At 46.0% G+C, this 20,385-nt stretch overlaps 1 protein-coding gene across 2 annotated transcripts; it reads right to left on the bottom strand.

The window, feature by feature from the left end:
* Positions 1-1,087: 1,087 nt before the first annotated feature.
* dcn (decorin) lies at positions 1,088-17,280 on the bottom strand. Of its 2 annotated transcripts, none has more exons than XM_049011423.1 (8): positions 17,076-17,280; positions 10,573-10,819; positions 6,944-7,056; positions 5,712-5,925; positions 4,084-4,197; positions 3,379-3,472; positions 2,928-3,066; positions 1,088-2,511 (listed from the first exon to the last, which is right to left on the bottom strand). In XM_049011423.1, exons 2-8 carry the CDS (start codon positions 10,793-10,795, stop codon positions 2,311-2,313), a joined length of 1,098 nt encoding a protein of 365 aa, XP_048867380.1. In that variant the 5' UTR covers positions 10,796-10,819; positions 17,076-17,280; the 3' UTR covers positions 1,088-2,310. The 2 variants fall into 2 exon arrangements, with proteins under 2 accessions (XP_048867380.1, XP_048867391.1); XM_049011434.1 differs by lacking the exon at positions 17,076-17,280 and adding an exon at positions 16,871-17,027.
* Positions 17,281-20,385: the final 3,105 nt, after the last annotated feature.

The raw sequence follows: 20,385 nt of genomic DNA, 5'->3' as shown, positions 1-20,385 counted from the left end.
TTTTACTTAACCGCAGAAGCACTGCTGTACACACCCACGAGCACCTTCTGCACAAACTACATCAAGAACATCATAAGACCGCTGTCACCTTGGACACAACATGGCTGCCATCATTGTGGATATAAGCTCAACTGGCTGCTGTGGGTGAAGTAAGATCATAGAAACATTCAATGCTCAATCCCTACCTCAACAATACATGTATTCAATCCTGTCTGAAGGTTTTCAGTTCAGAACTTGCACAGGACTAAGTTGAGTATTTCTCAGGCACGTCTAACACATCTTGACTCTTTATACTGTAGTGATTACCTGTTAAACAGAGCAGAACACTCTGCAGCACTGGGGGGGGGGGGAGACCCCGTCTGCTGGCTGTCTGTGATGATCCCCCACTCTACTCAGATAATCATGAGCCACAGGAGAGCTTGAGACCCTCCAAGGTGCCGAAAATGGTGTTTTATTGCTGCTACTTTATGTAAATGGTTTGCACCATGAAAAACATCCGGGAGATAAATTGAACATGAGACAGAACAGAGCAGGAGTGCTTTGGGTTTATATAGGAATGACAGAGGGTGCTGACACATACATAGAGTGACACAGGGATAAGAAACTAGTATGTGCACATGTGTGCTTAAGTGTGTCATAATTTCTATATTATTTGCATCCTTTAAAGCATTCACGTGTGTTATAAACAGACACTTTGTAGATGTTTATTAAAGCAATCAGAACCACTTCATAAACCCTTGGCTTCCAAGACTCCAGGCTCTACTGTTGTGGCGGCGAAATCCTGTTTTTCAAAGCGGAAATCTCAAAAACAGAGGTTTCATTCACATGAAATGTATTTTTTAAGCTCCAATGTCTTGATTTTCCATCTACTTCCAAGACGCCAATGAGTGGAATGCTGATTTCAGCCAGGAAATCTTCTGCCTCCCTTCTCCCTTCGACTTTTCCACAAACTCTCTGCCTGTCTACCTGAGGCTTGTTCCTTCCTCAGATGGAGATACTGCAGCACCCTCTTGTGGCAGGGCGAGAAACTCTGTCCACTCATCAGTTTCGAATTTCCAGCCTGTGCCAGAGAATTAAGCGCAAAAAATTATGACTTTTGTTGTATTCTTTATTAGATTCGGGACACCGACGCCGGAGTCCCTGCTCTGTAAGTTCACCTTTATTGCTGATATAAGTTTGTTTGCCCTACGGTAAGTGCTTGTACTTCAAAGCAATGAAAGGTTTCATACAGCATGTATGTACAGCATCTACACATGGAACATTCACATGGACAGGATCCTGGGGGGGGGCATGGCCAGCCACCCACATCCTCCACTCGTTTTCAAAATGAGAAAAAAAAAAACTAACAAACAGACAAAGCACATGATCACCGGTGACTCAAAGACCATGGACGCATAATGAACACAGCGAAGCATGCAAGTAGGTCTTTGGGTAAGGTTTTCATTAAAATGTATATACGGCTTACTCTACATTTCTGCCTGGTGTTAATTCATTTCTGGCATCATACGGTCTCTCTGAGATACGCCGGAAGATTTTGTTTTAAATGCTTAAACATTTCCCCTTACACTTATTCCCAAAAACGCAAAATAAAAAACAAGAATGCAAAGCAATGATGGCTTGGTCTCCTTCCTTACTTTGACTACGATATAGGAAAGAAAATCAGACGTTTGGTGTTTATTCTGCATTGATATTACACCACTGGAAAGCTACTGTCATATACAGAAAGGAAACAGTCCTTTAGTACATTCTAGTTTGCTACTTTTGGTCTACGGTTTTTCTGAAACGTCAGTTAATCCTTTACCATGCCTGCTCAACAGGAAAACGGGCCCAATTTTCAGAGGAACGTTAAGAACAAGGCGTGGGATCAAGGCAAGGGCGTTATGGACGACTCTTTATCAGCTAAATTCAAAAACAAAACAATAACATATCAGTGTTAAATGAAATTTCTGCAATTCCTATGCAAGGTGTGCTTGTTGTACAAATGTTAAGAAATCCTCTTTTATAAAACTGCTTCCCAAAAGCAAAGAAGATATTTGTTTGTGTTCTTTAGCTGCTGAGGTAACAGCTGAGATTCATGAGCTTTGTTGCGTGTTCTGGAACCTTCTCAGGAATGGTGTTATTTTAAGGCAGCTGTTTTGTTTCTGAGGGTAACAGAAGTCATGTAGGTGGTGTTATCTCTGTAGTACATAGAGTCGGGGTAGAGTGTTGCTCAGACTGGGGTTTGTGTGTAATGTGTAACTGTTATGTTCATTGAGCTGGGAGGTGCGTATTTGGGGGGGGGGGGGGGGGGGACTGTTGTGGTGCTACATTCTATTTCTTCCTGTAGTTGCCCAGCTGGATGGCGGAGCGGTCGAAAACGCAGCGGAAGGTGACGGGGGGCACCTCCCAGTAGGGCACAGGGTTGCTGAACAGGCTGATGCCAGAATACATGGCTTTCTTGGTGTTGTAGGTGGGGGGACAGAAGTCTTCGGGCCCCACCGCTGCAATCTTGTTGCCATGGAGATAGATCACCTGTGGGGCAGGAGTGATGGAGAGAGGGGTGAGGGGTTATAGAAGCAAACTATTGCAATGAAACAGGCGGGGTTTCTTTTAATAAAAAAGCACATGTACACTTCGTGATTTGTTGGTTAATTTTGCTTAATTTTTTTTAGAATTATATATTTCTTTTACCTAAATTTTCATTAGAATTATATTCTGTAATGATATAAAGTAAACGGACGATAGCATTGTTTCCCTGTCCCGTCCTCGGGGACCCACAGCCTCACGTTTTTGCTCCCTCTGAGCTACCTGTGAGACAGTGTACATCTTTGCTTCCTCGCAGGTTGCAAAAACGTGGACTCTTTGTGGGTCCCCAAGGGCCGGATTGGGAAACATTGGCCAATAGTATGAGATGCTATTAGTGAGCAATGCTTCGAGCAGCAGCCGACCTGGATGTACTTGTGATCAGGCAGGCCTGGGGGCACAGAGGTCAGCATGTTGTAATCTAGGTGCAGCTCGCGCAGGTGGGGCACCACGGCCAGGGAGCCATTCTCCACAACACTGATTTCGTTGTAGCTCAGACCGAGCCTAGAGAGACAAGGACACACGCGACAGGAGCTTTTAGGAGGCCGAACGGCACACAGCTATAATCAAAGCACCAAAAATTCTGTTTTATTCTGTCTGTTACTGCTTAGTTAAATGCTATTATGGAATAGCTTTAAAATGAAAAGCTCTGGATCTTAGCTCTCCTTCATCCAGGCTCCCCACTCCATAAACCGCTAATGGACCAGGGGGATTTTGTTTCTTATGCAAACAGCACATGGCCCGTTTGTTTTGGCCATGCTGGTACCAGCCGTTGGCAGCGTCCTACGTCTGCTTGGGGACAGCGAGTTCTCTTACTTGGCCAGGTTCTTCAGTCCCTTCAGCCTGTCCGCCTGCACCTTGGTGATCTTGTTCCCATCCAGATGGAGCTCTGATAGGGAGGTGGGGAGACCTAACAGACAACACAGCAGAAAATGGTTGATATAAGAAAGACAAGTTTTCAGTCTCCTAGCCTTATCCTGCAAGAAAACGTATGCTAAATAACTCTGAGACCTTTTTGGTGCTGCTGTCAGTGACTCCTTAACCTCTGAGTTTGAACAGAGTCTGCCTGCTGTTCTCAAAGGACGTTTGACATGACAAAGATTTTTGCACCCAGCCGGACTTAACCCTATAACTGTCATGGCCTGCTCACTCCACCTGTCTTACCCCATGTCTCCTGTAGAGGCGTGGCAGGTTTAGGGATTAGTCCAACCTATTGTTCTGCCCTCCAGTTAACCAGTTAAGTCTTCTGTTGTATCCCTTGTTAGTCCTGTATATAAGTGCTTCCTAGCCCAGCCATTGTTACCTGTTGTTGCTTCTATCTTTGCATTTGTCTACAAATAAAAGCCCTTCCACCAGGTACCTTGCACCAGCAGCAAGCTTTTGGGTTGTTCTTCCTTTGCCTGGCGCGACAATAACTGTTAACTTCACCCCTCTGTTTATTTGTCAACTGATCTTCCATTGCTAAATGGCTCCAGTTCATTTAAAATCAAGTTTAGCCGATCAAAAGGAGACACCTCCTACCTTTGGGGACCTCAGTGATGTTGGTGTCTGCAATGCGGATGTAGGAGACACGTTTCAGGTCAGAGAAAACGCCGCTCTCGATGCCTGAGCTCTTCAGAGGGTTGGAGCCAAGCTCTGGAAAACAACACTTTTGTGTTGAATCGTTACAGTATATTCGGTTCATTCATGCTTTATTAATCATTAGAGGACTCCTACAGGTGATCATCCCCCTGCTGATGGAGGCTCCCTCTTCTCAGTGCTCCCTTGTCTGTTCACTATGGTTTTATGGGAGGACCATGCTCTGCTGCTTCTGCTATCTAATCCTGTTGGTAAGAGCCAGTGAAGCAGGAAGCTGTCAGGGTCGAGTTCGGTGGCCGTCCGGCCCTGTTCCGTTTGTCTTTTCCCCATTTGACTAGCAGTTCCTGTCGGCCATCCCCTTTGGTGGTCCCCTATCATGTTTTCCTGATCTGTGGGTCACCGTGTACCTGTATGGGTTGAACGTGCAGCTCAGAAGCAAACATTTTCCTAATAATGAATTTGAGGCGCCTGCCTTTCCCTTATGTTATATTTTCAGTTTAATTTTATCCTCTGGTATCTGTTTGGTTATTTTGTCTTGTTAATGGTTACTCTGCCCGTGCCTTGTTTAGTATGTTTTGTTTTAATTGTTCCTTGACACCCCTTAGTATTGTTAGCCCTCTGTGTGGTTGCTATTCGCTAGTCACTAGTGCTTCTGAATTGTAATTTATTCCACCTGTTTCTTGATACTCTATGCTTTTACTGATCGGTTGATTTTAGTTATGGTCCGCACCTGCACCTTGTTAGCCCTTGTTAGCTGTATATTTAAATGTCTGTTCTTATTATGTTCCTTGTTGGATCATTGTGGCTGATTTCTACGTATAGCTGTTACCCTATGTTGTTCTGCTATTTCCCAGTTAGTAGTATCCCCTGTTATGTCTTGTACTTTTACTGTGTCCCTTCATACCTTTACCATTATGTTCCCGGTGTTGTTACCTACTTTGATTTCTGTTTCATCAGCTGGTTTTGACCCCTCATGGTCCCTTATTTTTGTTATCTCTCTTTCTGTTTGTTTTTAAATAAACCCCTGGTTTATTTGAACCGCCACGTCGATCGTCCCTCCTTTCAACGTGCCCCACCATATCAGAAGCTTGATAACCTTCAAGCCACTGGACTTCCACCGAGAGTTTTAATCTACTGCACAGTGGCCTCTTGGATGCTCAGGATCAGGGGCAGAGCATAAAGACCCGGTCTACACACAAGGCCCCATACATACAAACATACAAGCAAAGTCAGAAACTACGCTAAGGGCTTCAAACTTCCAGCTGAATGTAATATTTATTCCCTGTGTCCCGTTTTCGTTGCTGCATCGAGCTTTTTCAGTCCGTTATTTCACATCTGATTCAACCTTTCCATTCTGCTTGAAATCAGGGTGACCACAACATATCATGGGCTACATCTGGGGAATCGGGGCCTACAGCTGCATAGATACTGTGTGGTGTGAAGAGGAGCCAGGCCGTGTGCTGGAGATTCAAGCCGTGCTCTTAGAAGATACCCCTTATACTTTTAATTCCCTGTTTGTACCCCCAATGATGGCTGAGTCATTTTTGACCCCTCGAGGGTGACATCCATACCCATGACGATGACCTGGGCCATTCCCTGGAAGGAGGCCTTCTTGATTTTGGCAATATGGTTTTCATGGATGCGCAGCTCCTGCAGGCTCTTGGGCATGTTGGTGGGCATCTCCTTCAGCAGGTTTTTGGACAGGTAGAGCCTCTGCAGTTTGCCCAGGGGCATGAAGGCTTTGGCATGGATGGTGGTGATGAGGTTGTTCACCAGGATCAGAGCCTTCCAGGGCAAACCAAGGGTGAAAAGTGAAAGTCAGACAGACAGATTGCATCCCAGAGTGCATCAGTTCCAGTGAGGATGTCAGGATTTCTAGTTGGGTTTTTAATGCAGCCAACTTGGAAGCGCAGTCAGCAAATGAGAATATGATCCATGTAAATAAAGTGATTTGGTTTCATAAATAAGGCTCAGTGACCTTCTATTACAACTTCTTTATGCTGTTCAGAAGTTACAGTCCTTATAAAGTAAACTGCAAATATACTAATTGTTCTATGAATTTCTAGGGTGTCCAAATGCTATGAGAATGGGGACAAACTCAAGGGTTGCTTCATTTGGTGACCTTCACTATTGACTGAAATAAAAACACACACCGTGCTCTGCTTTCCTAATCGCTTCCAGACATGAAGAAATCTGAGGAATGCTCTCCCAAGAGGGCGATTTCTGCACAATGGAAAGAGTATGAAGTGCCGCGGTTGGGAGCTGGTCCCATGATGTCTAAACAAACATTTTGCTGGATGAGCTTTAAGATGATGGTGCCTTCACACCAAAGGTCCAGCTCTGTTTAGAGAGTGAACCTCCAGCAGAAGCTTGTGAAAGGCTCGCAAACATCGTCAAGGAGGACATAGGGGCATTGCTCTTCAGATGCTTCCCCAAGGTGCTGGAGAGCACATTGTTTTTTCTAGTGGAACATTCCGGTATTTCTGGGTACAATTTAGTTGAAATAGTTTTGCGTGCGCTGAATGCAACAAACTTATTAAGAATCTGGAAAAAATGACCAAGGTTTAGAAGTCAAATTAAGTTTGCTTGCAGCTTGCTCCAAAACTTAAGTATACATGTTCTTAATAAAGGTTCACTGATTTTATCAATTTTCCGTGTTCTTTACAAAATGAGTGCGTACATTTACAAAGAGCATCGTCAGGTACGAAATCCAAAAAATGCGATTTCGAGACATTAAGATGTGTGAAGACATATTGCATGAGGAAGGGTTTGCATGACATGCAGGAAAAAGTGCAAATCTCACATGGAGGCCTTTGAGGGTCTTGAAATCATTCTCGCGAATTTCAGTGATCTTGTTGTTCTGCAGGTCAAGCAGAGTTGTTTCTCCAGGGAGGTTTTCTGGAATGTTTTTCAAGCCTGGAAGTTAAACACACAGATACATTCGATTAGGTCTTACCTCAACTGTCTTAGACACATTAAGCTTAATGAAATACTCTTGGAGTCTGAGGTTCCATAATCACGGCTGTGATCAATCACAATCAGCTCTCCTGTTTCCTGTCATTTGACACCTAAGATGTTTTTGCATGATTGACTTTCAACAGAAGTCTCATTATGTAGCAATATACGTATTTAGCATTTAATGTCTCTATTGCAATCTTTACCTGAATAATCCATTTTCAGAAAGAGTGGATGGATTTGACAATACCAAAATTGTGTTTATAATTGGGAAGGGGGATTTTTGAATGTGTATTTTTTAAATGATTTACAAATGTTAATAGATCGAATATTAATAGAATGAAAATGTGTTCCATGATGTATGTTATTTGGAAATGGCTGCAGAGTCCCAGTGATCCTCTGTTTGATAATTAATTGGAAGATTAATGGATGAATGGATTAGATTGAACAGTGCATAGCCATTTAATCTTCTTTATTTACTCATATTTTAAATTTGTATTCAATGAAACTATTACTTAATTTTGAGTTTTTACTGATCCTGCTGTTAAACATGACAAGAATGAGAAGCTAACAAAGCGATTTTGATCTGTTTAGTAATTCAGAAAACGAAGCTGAAAGTTGAGACCTTCCTGAGAGATTAAAATGAGAAGTGTTTTGGGAGTTTTGGAGAATTTGGCAACGTTTTATAAAGTTCTGTAGAGTTTCAGAGAGGTTTGCAGTGTTTTCTAAAGATTTGGAGAGTTTAAAAGTGTTTGGGAGTGATTTTATTAAAAGTTCGGGAGAGTTTCGGAGCAGTTTGGAGAGTTTCAGAGACCATCAAAGAAAAAATGTCTGTGCTGGAAACACTAGACTGCGTTGCATTGCCCTGAATGCCCCATCTTCCTCACAGCTGGTTGTGGTTAGTCTTCTCCCAAAGCACTGGGGGGGGGGGGGGGGGGGAACTACAGAGTCCAAGCGAGGGCTCTGACGTGGAGGATCAACAGCGCCATGGAAGGGAGGAGAGCAACAGCAGACAGTATCTCCATGTTAGGACATCCAGCAAGACGGAGGGGTACGGAAATTGGGGTGCGACATCGCATGGGTGCAATTTAAATGGCTGCAAAGGCATTGAGCAGATCAGCGGTATTGCTTCAGGAAGCCCTCACGTGTGGCGAGACCCCGCACAGAGCACGCTCCTCAGTCTGCATCTAGCAATGCAGTGGGGCGCTCGAGTCGAGTGGCAGATGGCCTGACGATCCACCTGGGCACACCGTGAACATCCACATCTTTTGTTGATTTATTATGTAAACTCACTGCATTTCCCAGACGATTTTTTTTTTCCATACCTGACTGGATCAAGAATAGCTTTTATTATGCATCATATGTTTTTGTTTTAAGGGCTTTGAGTGCAAGTAAAAATAGATGTTAATCAAAAACTACAAACAATCACCGTAAACGAAAAATTGATTTTGTGATGAAATGTCGCTGAAGGGTATGGAGATGTCAGAATTAACTCATCTTACAATATGGCAGCAATTTTGACTCAGATGCCCTCAGATGGGATAGAGCGTGTGGCTCTGTGGGCTAAGCCTGTGTGCCTGTAATCAGAAGGTCGCAGGTTCAAACCCAGCCTCAGCCTGTGGGTCCTTGAGCAAGGTCCTTAACCCCCAGCTCCCTGGGCGCCGCTACGGGTGGCAGCCCTTCGCAGACAACTTCCTCTATGAAGAAGTGCAAGTTGTGGGAGGCGTAAAGACAATTTCCCTACGGGATCAATGAAGTATCGATGATTATTATAACCCTGGAGGTCTGGCGCTTAAATTGTGACTAAACGGCAGCCAAGGTTGATATAATGCCAAAGAAAGAAGGAGTCAGGCTTCAGTGCTGTAAGCATGTTGCTCTACCCAGCATCCTAGTGACCGCACTTCTGCTTAGTCAAGACAGACCTGCACACAAGATTGTATCCATCAAAACTGGCTTAGCTAAGTATGACTTCCTGCCCCCCGTCCCTCCCCCCCGCCCAAGTTAGCCTATTGTTTCCAAAGCCTCAGTGTCTACATAACCGCTCTTGCCATGACTGTGCGAGACCCTGGGCCATTTCAGCTGCTGTCGCCATTTCCAGTGACTGCAGACAGAGTGCTGGACAAAACGTCCATGGAAAAAGTGACACCAGAATGCTTATGTGTCTGGAATTATAGCAGTGGTTGGGTGATGTCAGGCATGGGAGCTAAGCTGTGTTACTGCTCTTCTGGGATGAGTTCTTGTCTTTTTTGAAACTCTTTTTAACATGTAACAGTTGACTGAGCATTCATTAGGTCCTGGATCCCCACCCTACCCAACTTAAACCCCCTACATTCAGAGTGCTTGTAACAGGCTTGGGCTCCTGGCCAAGGAGCTCAACTTCAAATGTGTGACCCCAACCATACTCCACTCTGGGAGCCTTCCCATTGGCTCTTCCCCACTCTTGGAGTGCTCTCATTGGTGGATTCTGTGAGGTAATGGAAGGCCTTCTCTGAAAATGACCTTCCCTGTCAGTCTGCCTGATTTATATCCAGACTGCACTTCAAAATCTTATTTTTATTTTTTTCCCAAGTGTTTCAGAAATAATGCTACAAAAGTGACCCTAATGAATACTTTGCACCCTCTCACAATGGTAAATTCTGTACTGTAGGGCAAAATAGATGGATTAGGGTCCTTTTGTTTCCTGGGAGATAAACACGTCACATATGGGGGAGGGGAAACGTATGGTTGGCTGATGTAATTAGAGACTGGCTGAGTGATCCGCAAGATTTATGGGAAAATGCTATTTTTCATGAGCAACAATGAGAGGAAAATGAGGCTGGCTTTCCCTCCATTTTTCTCTTCCTGAAAAACAATGATGGAAGTGGAAAAAAAAAAGATTTGTGGTGGAAATCTCAGCATCAACAGGGCCACTTTGGTCCACGCCATGTGAAAACACTTAACGCCTGTCTAATAATTCTGACATTTTAATCAAACGGGCAGGGTGACAAAGGATGAGGAGCCTGTTTTTGTGGAGAATATACATGAGGAATTAAAATCTCAGCTTTACCTGCCAAGATTGGAGTCAAGCAAGGAAAAGCTTATTAGAGGAAATGTGCATCGCAAATAGGACTAGACCAGGTGTATCCAACTCCGGTCCTGGAGACCCACTGTCCAGCAGGTTTTCTATTCTACTTGACTTTTGATGAACCACACCTGCTCCTGATATTTACCTGAGAACAGGTGTGGTTCATCAGAAGGCAGGTAGGGTAGAAAACCTACTGGACGGTAGCTCTCCAGGACTGGAATTGGATACCTCTGGACTAGACCATCATGCCCTCAGCTTGGGGCTTCAGAAAGGAGCTTTTGATTTTCATGATCCGTGTTCATTTCAAATTGTAATAATCTGAACTTTCTACAGCAATTCTTTTTATTTTGAGGAATAACCTGGTTGTGAAGCACAGACACGCCCCCCCCCCCCCGGGGGCTTCACCCCCTTACCTAGATCAGAGCACTGTACCACCCGCAGGTGGCACTGGCATCTGAAAGGGCAGACGGGTCCATCTGGGCCTGGGATGGTAGTAAAAATTGGGGGCTTTATGGTCGCTGGCACCACTCCAGAACCTCCTTCGTCCTCCATCATGAAGTCCATGAAGCCTGTCTGCTCAAAGGGCAGAGCCCAACAGCATGTGACCAGGAACAAGTAGATGAAAGCTGACTTCATGGTGCCGCCAGACGTCAACTGGGCCTGGAGGAGTCACATGGCATGAGTAAGATCCCAGCTAACAGAACAACAATGAAATGGCACACAAATACACCACAAATAACTGGGGACAATAAAATGCTGTAAAGTGACACATAAAATACCAACTGAGTTTTAGCAGTACTTTGTTAACTGGCTGCAATAGAATCTGCTTAACTGCCACATATGCTTTCGTCAGATAACTTCTAGAAAGCCTGATAATCACAGGATGGGACTCATACTGCCGGACACAAATGTTTACTCAGCTTCAGCGTTGTGTTTTAATACATCCAAAGAATTTATCTCAACAACAGTTGGTTACAGATGGTTTTTGTCTGCTAAAGCCCTGTTAGTATCTTCAAAGCTTTAGAGTTGAGGCAGGATATGGCCTGTTCATTCCTGCTGACTCACAAACAGCTAAATGAAGACAGTCAATAAAATGATAAAATATCCTGTCGAGCTCAGGTTTTGTCTAAAGTTCTGAGTTCAGCCTCGGCAGACAGGTCTTTGAAGACTAGCTGAGGAGGCTCACAGCCATACAATTATGTATGGAGGGAAGACTCAATGGCCGGCTGCTGTCTCCTAACTCAAGGCTGAGGTTGGCAGCGCTGATACTCGCCTGTTTGGTGGTGAGCATATTGCCGGTTCGGCAATGCCTGTGTTTTGTTTCATGGACCAGGCTTATGTTTTCTGGGTCACGTCGGGTTCAGGGACGCATAGTTCCCTGTATGTCTACACGCCACCAAATTACAGGTCAGCGCTGCTGTAGCCAGCCCAATGACAACAACGGCAGTGACTCAGAATTATAGCTGAGGGCACAGCTGAAACTGGACAGGCAGCCTGAGCACTGGGCGTGCTCTGCTGCGCCTCGAGATGGGCCTACAGCCTTGTAACTCGAAATCATTCATCTTCGCACAGCTTTACCCCCAAAATGAGTTGAGACTTCAAACTACAGAAACTGACACCAGAAAGTAACTTTCCTCTTGTGTGAAATGAATGTGCACATTTCAGTGTGTCATCATAATTCCATGATGTCTTCATAATAACTGTAATCTGTGACCTCCAGTATCATTGCCCTGTCTGCAAAAGTTGTCGTCTGAGAACAGTGTTCATTCAAAACAAATATGGAGAAAAAATGTTTATGTGAATTGTACAAGTGGCCACATAACACAATGGAGGTGGTATTTTGAGAGCTGCTGTGCCATCGCATGCATGGCCACACCCATCACATGCATGGTCACACCCACCGCATGCATGTACACACCCATCGCATGCATGTCCACACCCATCACATGCATGGTCACACCCACCGCATGCATGTACACATCCATCGCATGCATGTCCACACCCATCACATGCATGGTCACACCCATCGCATGCATGTACACACCCATCGGATGCATGTCCACACCCATCGCATGCATGACCACACCTATCGCATTTATGTCTGTATCCATCACACACATGTCCACACCTATTGCATACATGCGTCCAACCATCGCATGTATGCCCACAACCATCGCAGGCATGCCCACCACTATTGCATCTATGCCTGCACCCCATCACAGGCATGCCCACACCCATTTCATGCATGCCTGCGCCAACGACTCCACGTCATTAGGGGCAGGCTTGGTGCCGCAGTTAGGGCTGAGACTAGGAATATAAGCCACAGCAGGGGAATGGGAGTGCAGTTGTGCAATCGGATAGCCCTCATTGGAGTGCTCACACTGGTGCAGGGACGTGCCTGGGACCGGGCTATTAGGCTGAAGCCTCAAATATTTTTTCTATAGTCCTGAACCTTTTGAATGGTGGGATGATGGAATTGCTTAGCATTGCTATCATAAAATTTTGACAAGTTTGACCATTTGTATGATCTAATCCAATCCACAGCAATCCCCTGGTCTCTCCCTCCCTATTTTCCTTACCTCTGCAGGGGTACTGTCTCATTTTGATTCTCCCCACACGCACATACACACATGCATACTCACCCCTACTACGTTCCCTGATCTCTTTAGGTTTTTCAAACACTTATTAGGACATGACAGGTAAAACTTCTGTCGATATTATAGTTAACTCCATTAACCTAAATGTTGAGTTATTTAACTATGTTGTAGTTAATCCGTATAAAGGTCAAGATCACCATCATTTGCTTTCAGGTGGATCAGCTTACTTACAGATAGATAATTATGTTAGCTGGCTAATGTTAGAGCAAATTTTTCACCAAGTTCAGTGCTGAAAAGGCCACCGAACAAATGCAATTTGAATGGAACAAATGGACAGATTTTTATACTTTTAAATCTTGAACTCTGACTCATCGATAGGGTTACAGGCTACGTCCCGGATCTCTCCATAACGTAGAACCGCTGTACCGATGCAGGGGCTGCACTGCGTCCACATTTGCTATGACACTCAACACCTCTTAACTGGAGTCAAGGCAGAATTTCAGCTGGTACCCACAGCTCTTCTCCTGGTAGAAGATGTGGTCGTCAGTTTTGTGGGTGCAGGCTTCCTAGTTGGCTCACACCAGATCACCGCAAGGGTCATCAATCAAAGTAGCAATTTGAAACTTCTCACATTTCTCTTAGTCTGAGCTCCCTAGAACCCCAGAAGAAATATATTACTGTTCCATTAAGCATCTGGCAGCGGTGAGGCCTCACAGGCACACCTGGAATGAGGCCTCCAACATGCCTCGACAGGACACCAAATCCACACAGTCAGCACTTTGAAACCCTTTGAGCTCTGACCATTCTGGATACGAAAGCAGCCCACAAACCAAGTTCTTGGATCGTTTGGCAGAAAGGCATGTTCCGGATTGCCATGATGGCCAGAATTCATGGGATACTTATTAGTATCTTGTCAACGATGCTGTTGATTACCCAACATGAAAAACCGCTGGGAACGGGGGGCGGGGGGGTGGGGGGTGGGTGAATGTTGAGAGACTGCTGCCGCCCCAGCCTCGACCCAGCCCGGCTTCGCCTGCCAGATCTCTCCAATTCCTCTGAAGCCTGTAATTCATTTTTCCTTTGGGCTCTGAGGAGCTGAACATCATCGGGAAAGTGGAGTCTGGCTCTTGAGTAAAAGTTTCCAAATTTGAGAAAGTCCGTGTGTTTCGGAGTCCTGTGGCCAGCCGGTAACGGGGCGCTTCCCGACGGCTCGCGTTCTCGCACCGATGATCTTCATGGTGCTCTGCAGATCTCTCCTCGGTGGGCTAGGGTTCTGCCACCCTCGGGCTCACTCCCCTGCTGCAGCCTTGTCTTGCTGTCACCTTCCTCAACTGGCTTTCCTCCTGCTCTCCATCTGCCTGACGCTGCGCCCCTTCGCCCCGTGAACTCCGCACCCACAGGGAACCTCCTGATTTATCACTTCCTCCTTGTAAATGCTTAACATAAACATTCCTCTCTGTTTTTCGCCATTCTAACCACTTTTAGCCAGCGCGTCTGTCTTTAATCCTCCATCTTTCATCTCCCTCTGATGCTCATTTATTAGAAAGTGCTAGAATGATGGTAAAGTCAAAGAAGGGTCTTCGCCCCAAAGACGTTACTCAAAGGAACAAAAAAACCATCCTCTCAAGAACCATATTCATCTGTTAATATCGCAGTTAAAATCTGTAAAGAGACACTTACGAAAGGTAAATTCATTATTTTGATGTATCTCTCACCCATCACTTCGCAATGAAGACAGTGATTAAAGTGACACTTTAACGTCCCACAAACATGGCGATCAGACGGAGCCGCAGAATGTGTGGACGCTCTTCTGTGTGTTTGACTTTGCTCCCAAAATCCGTGATGCTCACAAACCTTACTCCATTTTTGAGGTGATGCTTCAGCTACGTGCCTGAAAGCCTCTGGGTGGCCTGAGATTATATAGTCAGAGCTGACTGGATTGAGGCCTTCCTCCAAGAAGCCACTCCCACTAATTACCACACCTGAACTCCTATAACACAAGGATTTGTGCATCTACATTGGCCTAGATGGTCCACAGCTACTCCAGTCTATGCACTTCATTGATCCACCAAAGACTATGCAGAGCAAGGGGGGACACACACATTTAATGAGCTTCCCCGGAGCCCAGCGGGACGGCACAGGTTTTCTCAAAATGTGCTCGTTTTAAAGGTGACTGCTCGCTCGGTTTCAGAGATCATAAATACGCTCATCCACCCATTTTTCTTAGCTAGAAGCCCCTAAGTTGACAATGACCAAAATGTCCTGATGAGGCAGTCACAGCTATGGGGAGGGGTGCCAGTGCAGCTGGAAACTGTCACGTCGTCGGTGTGTTTTTACGACTCTGCGTCTCTGTTGACCTCTGCCAGCTCCCTCTCACATGTCTGTCGTCACCCCGACTTGTAGCACTGAAAGTGATCTGGAGCCTGATTGAATGTTCAATGCTCTGCTTCATCACCTTTTTTGAAGCCTGGTTAAGGAAAGTGATGCTTATTCTTGCTGTAGATCCAAGAATAGCCTGTTACCGGCCATGTAACTAATCCCCAGTTTCATTAACCAAAGGGGTTGCATGAACAATCCCACAAACATGCGTTTTCTCACATTCATCTCTGCCCACACTGTACAGATACCCATTGCTGGTATTTAAAATCTCCTACTGGAGCCCTGCTGATGTTCATAAATCCTGGATGGTCAGGCTGTCCTATTGTCCATATAGTTGTAATATTCTACGTGTAACCTTCTTAGTCACATCTGAGTTATCTACACCCAAGGCTTGAGAAACTCTTCAGTTCTTTTCTCATTTCTCAACCTCCCCATTTCCTGAACTTACAGCCCCCCCCTTTTCTCTTTCTCCCTCCCTGAATAAGCGCCAACATTAGGTATGACTCTTTCCAGAAAAATGTGCCTTTTTGACAGTGAACCAAAGTCTATGATTTTTAGCAGAGAAAGCCCCCCCCCTCCACACACCACTGGAGGCTTACAACTGCTGTAGTCACTGCTTCAAACTGTCATTTCTTCTTTCTTTTTTTCCCAGAAAGACAAAGTACAGATGTTGGAGTTCTAGAGCTGCAGCCCTCCACTTCACTACAGAAAGTGAAGTTTAGTTGCAGTGGAGCGAAATGGTCTAGGTGAGGGACTCGGAGATACCAGTGGAGGTAACGACCTGATGAGACACACGGGAAGCTAGCATTCTTCCAAGAAGCCACTTCTGTGTTTCTGAGCAGCCGGGGGGGGCGGGAGGGGGGGGGGTGAAAACAGGAGAGGCGTGGCAGCGCGCGAGGACACGGCTGTTGCTCGCTCATTCCCATCTCCGAGCAGATCTCCAGCCACACCGCGGAAACAGCCGTGGGATGCACAAGACGCGATTAATTACTCGGGCCGCTACAGAACAAAGAAATCTCTGTCCTTTTTGTCCCCAAATGTCTGATCTCTAAGGCACTCAGAAAAGGAAAAAACAACTAAACAAAAAAGGCTCGTAAAGTTAATGGGTTTTCCATGCAGACAGAGTCTGAAGGGCACAGAGGGGGAAAACCTGCAGCATTTTACAGTCAGGGTTGAGTCGCGTCCTGTGTGGGTCTGCAAGTGACCGCTCCCGACCCTCTCCGTCCCATCTGCCCTAAAACACAGGGGTAAAGTGGCTCTCCAATGTCCCAGGCTGGGACTAAGCCCTACCTCAGCACCACCTTAACTTCACCCTGACCTCCCATATTAGCCTGTCCCCCCCTCCCCCTGCCCAGTCCCCTCCTCACCCATATCCCAAGATGCACTGGAACAATACGTGTCAGAATCTGCCTCAGAATCCATCTCCTCGCCTCTCACTGCACACCTGTGAGGCATTGGGACGCACACCTGTGCACCTGCACCCCCACCTGCACAAATCTGTATGCCACATTGGGGGGGGGGGCATCCCGCTAACTACCTTAGCGACCTGCTCGCCCTGTCACTACACCACGCGGCTCCCAGCGAACACGGCAGGGACACGGTTACGTTGTACGCTCAGCATACGGCCGGTAACATGCTGCTTTAATTAAACATGCACATGCAAAAAGCCCGGTAGCTCACATATCAATAGCTGAATATCAGTCCTAGGCAACAGTGACAGAAGCAAAAGAGATACCTTCAAAGTGTTCCAATGCTCCTTCTGAGTATAGAAATTAAGACCTTTTGAGACTAGATCTCAGTGGTTTCTGCCCCTTCTCACTCGCTGACTCTTGATCCCTGCTTTTGCACACCACCCCTCTTCCTGGCCGTTTCAGATGCCCTCCCAGCATCCCCCGCTCCCCCGTCGTGTCATGTGGGATCCCCGAGGAGGAGGTGCGTACCTGGTGTCCTTGGTTAAAGCTGAGCGAGCACGCACGTGTGTGTGTTTGTATGTGAGGGTCCTCTCCCAAATCCAGAGGGGGGATCGATCTCAGTGACGGCTCTGAAGCTGAGCTCTGAAAGGCCAGGGTGTAATTGCACCACGGCAGTGCACAGCCAAGACAAAGCAGGTGTGTGCTGTCACAGGAGAGTGGGAGGAGAGAGAGAGAGAGAGAGAGAGAGAGAGAGAGAGAGATGGAGCGAGAGAGAGAGAGAGAGAATGAGAGAAAGGGAGGGTCCAGCTAAATGCTTTCTTCCCGGGATGTGACAATTGGTGGAAAACTCCCCTTTGGAAGCCGAAAAAGGAAAAAAAAAAAGGAAAGTAAAAAAGAGAGAGAGAGCAGGAGAAAGTGAGCAGGAGAACGAGAGAGCAGGAGAAAGAGAGAGCAGCCCCAGTCAATGAACTCACACACACACAGCGTCATCTGGTATAGATCGGTATGCCCCCCAAAAGCTATGCCACCCCTCTCTTCCTTGGGGGGCCATTGAATGTCTGTTTCTATCCTATCCTCTTTTGTTTTCTTTTAAAGTGGGGCTCGGAGCTGACTGCCCCCCCCCCCCCCCCCAAGGGCTTACACAAACATGCCTTCGGGGGGGTTTGAGGGAAGTTTGATTGAGCCACACTGGCCACCTAAAACACAGTTGCGTTTCGGTGCAGAACTTCCCCCCATGCACGGTCACCCCTGTTTGTGGCAGTGAGGTTAAAAACTAAAATTGAAGGATTCATAAGTTTCATGTCAAACACAAGCTCTCCTCCTTATGTGAATTTTTAATAACAATGGATGGGACCTGCGTTGGCATCAACGGACCTTTAAAAGTCTCCCCAGACCAGTAGACAGGAGCTGATCCAGCAGGACGACACTATTGATTTGTGTGTGTGTGTGTGTGTGTGTGTGTGTGAAAGAGCATTCGTCCGCACCAGAGATGATCCCTCAAAATCCTAACCCACAGATGGTTCTTGTAGCCTGGGAGATAGGACACCTTACTTAATCTGGCATCGTCATTAAACAGGGGACAGAAGCCAAGGCCACTATCTGGATGCTTGCCAGATGACATCATGTTCAGCAGCTGCTCTCCTTAGGTATTCCCTGGGATGTTATGTCACCTGGCCTGTGTGCTGCTGTCCAGATGCACAGGTTAACTAAGGCTGCAAAGACAGGCAACAGGGGACAGCCTAGATGTCCCACTGCCAGCGGGCAGGAGAGGTACCATTTTCCTAAAATGCATATGCCCAACGCCTAGCCATGCTACCATAATGAAGTCACTGTGAAACTGTCTTTCTCAGGGTCTTACTTATTTATAACAACCGAAAATTCTCAGTGTCGGCATCAAAAACCTAGGAATAAGTCAGTCTCCTATAAAATAAAGATTTTAGACAGGATGCTTAGTGACTGATGGCCAGGAAGCAGAGATTTTCCAGCCTGTGTATTTCATGATGTCCTGAGGTACCCATAGTGAAACTTCTTTTAGCTCATGTGTTTCTTAGATCTAGTGCTGCCTCTGAGACCCTTAAAGATGGGAGCCAAAAGTCATAACTTTTGTCCCGTTGTCATAGTGGTCTTATTTTTCAGGGTGAAATGGAGAATAAAACAGGAGAAACTCAGTAAAACTGGCAGCACAATCACAGCATCTGTACTCTAATGTAAATAAATGAAAGTTACCCTCAGTGGAGCCTGTGTGTGTGAGAACGGAGCTCACAGTAAGTCACCTTGGCCCTCATGATAAGGCAGAGGTTATCGCACTGGGAACAGATCTCAGTGAAGATCAATTAGATCCTCATGGTAAGGTAGAGGTTACCACCCTCAGGATGAACCTCCCAGAAGATCACTTAGATCCTTGCGGTAAGGCAGAGGTTACCACCCTCAGGATGAACCTTATAGAAGATCACTTAGATCCTCGCAGTAAGGCAGAGGTTGCCACCCTCAGGATGAATCTCACAGAAGATCACTTAGATCCTCACGGTAAGGCAGAGGTTACCACCCTTAGGATGAACCTCATAGAAGATCACTTAGATCCTCACAGTAAGGCAGAGGTTACCATCTTGGGACAAATCAGTGGTTATACTGATCAGATCACCTGCATTCATTAATATGTAGGGGGAGCTTCTCGGCAGATGGTTACCTCCATCACTTCTGGTACTGAGGTGAGCAGTACTACAGGAATTTGGAATGGAAAAGGGCAAAATAGTAACTACTCTGTGAGAAAGGAGCAGAGAAGGGAGAGGCAGGATGTGGTGCACATTGCACACTCATCGAAGAATGCAGAAACAGCATGGCTGCAGGGAGCAGATGTTCTTCATTTGTTAAAAGTATGACATTCTAGCTGAATGAAATCCATTATTTAATGATGGAATTGTCAGTCGAAATTACAAAGAAATCCACTGCAATATTGCAATATAAGAAAGATCACATTCCTACTCAGATCTTTAAATTTGTCAGTCAGATTCAGCTCTTTGCACAGCCTGTGTTTAGCGTGGACTCAGTGTATTTACTGAACGTCTAGAGCTGCATGAAGGAGGCATCTGCTAACAGCAGCAGCAGCGAAGCCCTACACCTCTCTGCAGCTAATTTGCACTGAGCAGATCCAGATTTTTTTGGTTCATTAGCAAGGGTGCTCACTCTGTGTTTGTGTGTCAAAGGTAAAAATCCTAATAAAAGCATAAATGAGCAGGTGGGGGAGGAAGACAAGGAGGCAGCCATCCAAGCAGTTGGGAAAGTTAAATGCAGGAGGGTAGCAGGAACATTCGCTATTGCCTGAACATGAGCTTAAGGTTGCCGATTTAGTAACTGTGCCGCCTAGCTTGGTGATCAACAGGCCCAGGAGGACCGATGACGGAACAGACAGTCATTGATCTTTTTTATCTAACCGCCTGATGCTGCCCTACATTCTTCATTTCATTCTTTTCTTTCATCTTGAGACTAAGGCACCCAATCAATCATGTATGACCTGGGTGAAGTCCTCCACGCTGCGAGAAGATCTGATAAGTCCCCAAGGCTGGTAGGGTCTCCCACCAGTGTGGGCACAATGTGCGGGGACAGTGGTTGTATCAGATGTGGACAGCGTCAGAAATTATGGTAAGGCAAGCCGAGCCATGTGATTCAGGCCATTGGGAATGAGAAACAGGTTTATTTACAGTGTGCTCCCTTCTCTGGGTTAGACAGGGACAGGGTGGGGGGGGGGAAACGCAACGCAAATGGTAATATGGAAACACAGAGTCGATCTCACGTAAGTGGAGGGAACAGAAAATCAGCGCAGATCCGACACCTCGGGCCT

Source organism: Brienomyrus brachyistius, chromosome 1, assembly GCF_023856365.1.
Source record: "Brienomyrus brachyistius isolate T26 chromosome 1, BBRACH_0.4, whole genome shotgun sequence".
NCBI lineage: Eukaryota > Metazoa > Chordata > Actinopteri > Osteoglossiformes > Mormyridae > Brienomyrus > Brienomyrus brachyistius.
The sequence above is the reverse complement of the archived record's forward strand: the minus strand, read 5'-3'. Positions and strand labels throughout refer to the sequence as shown.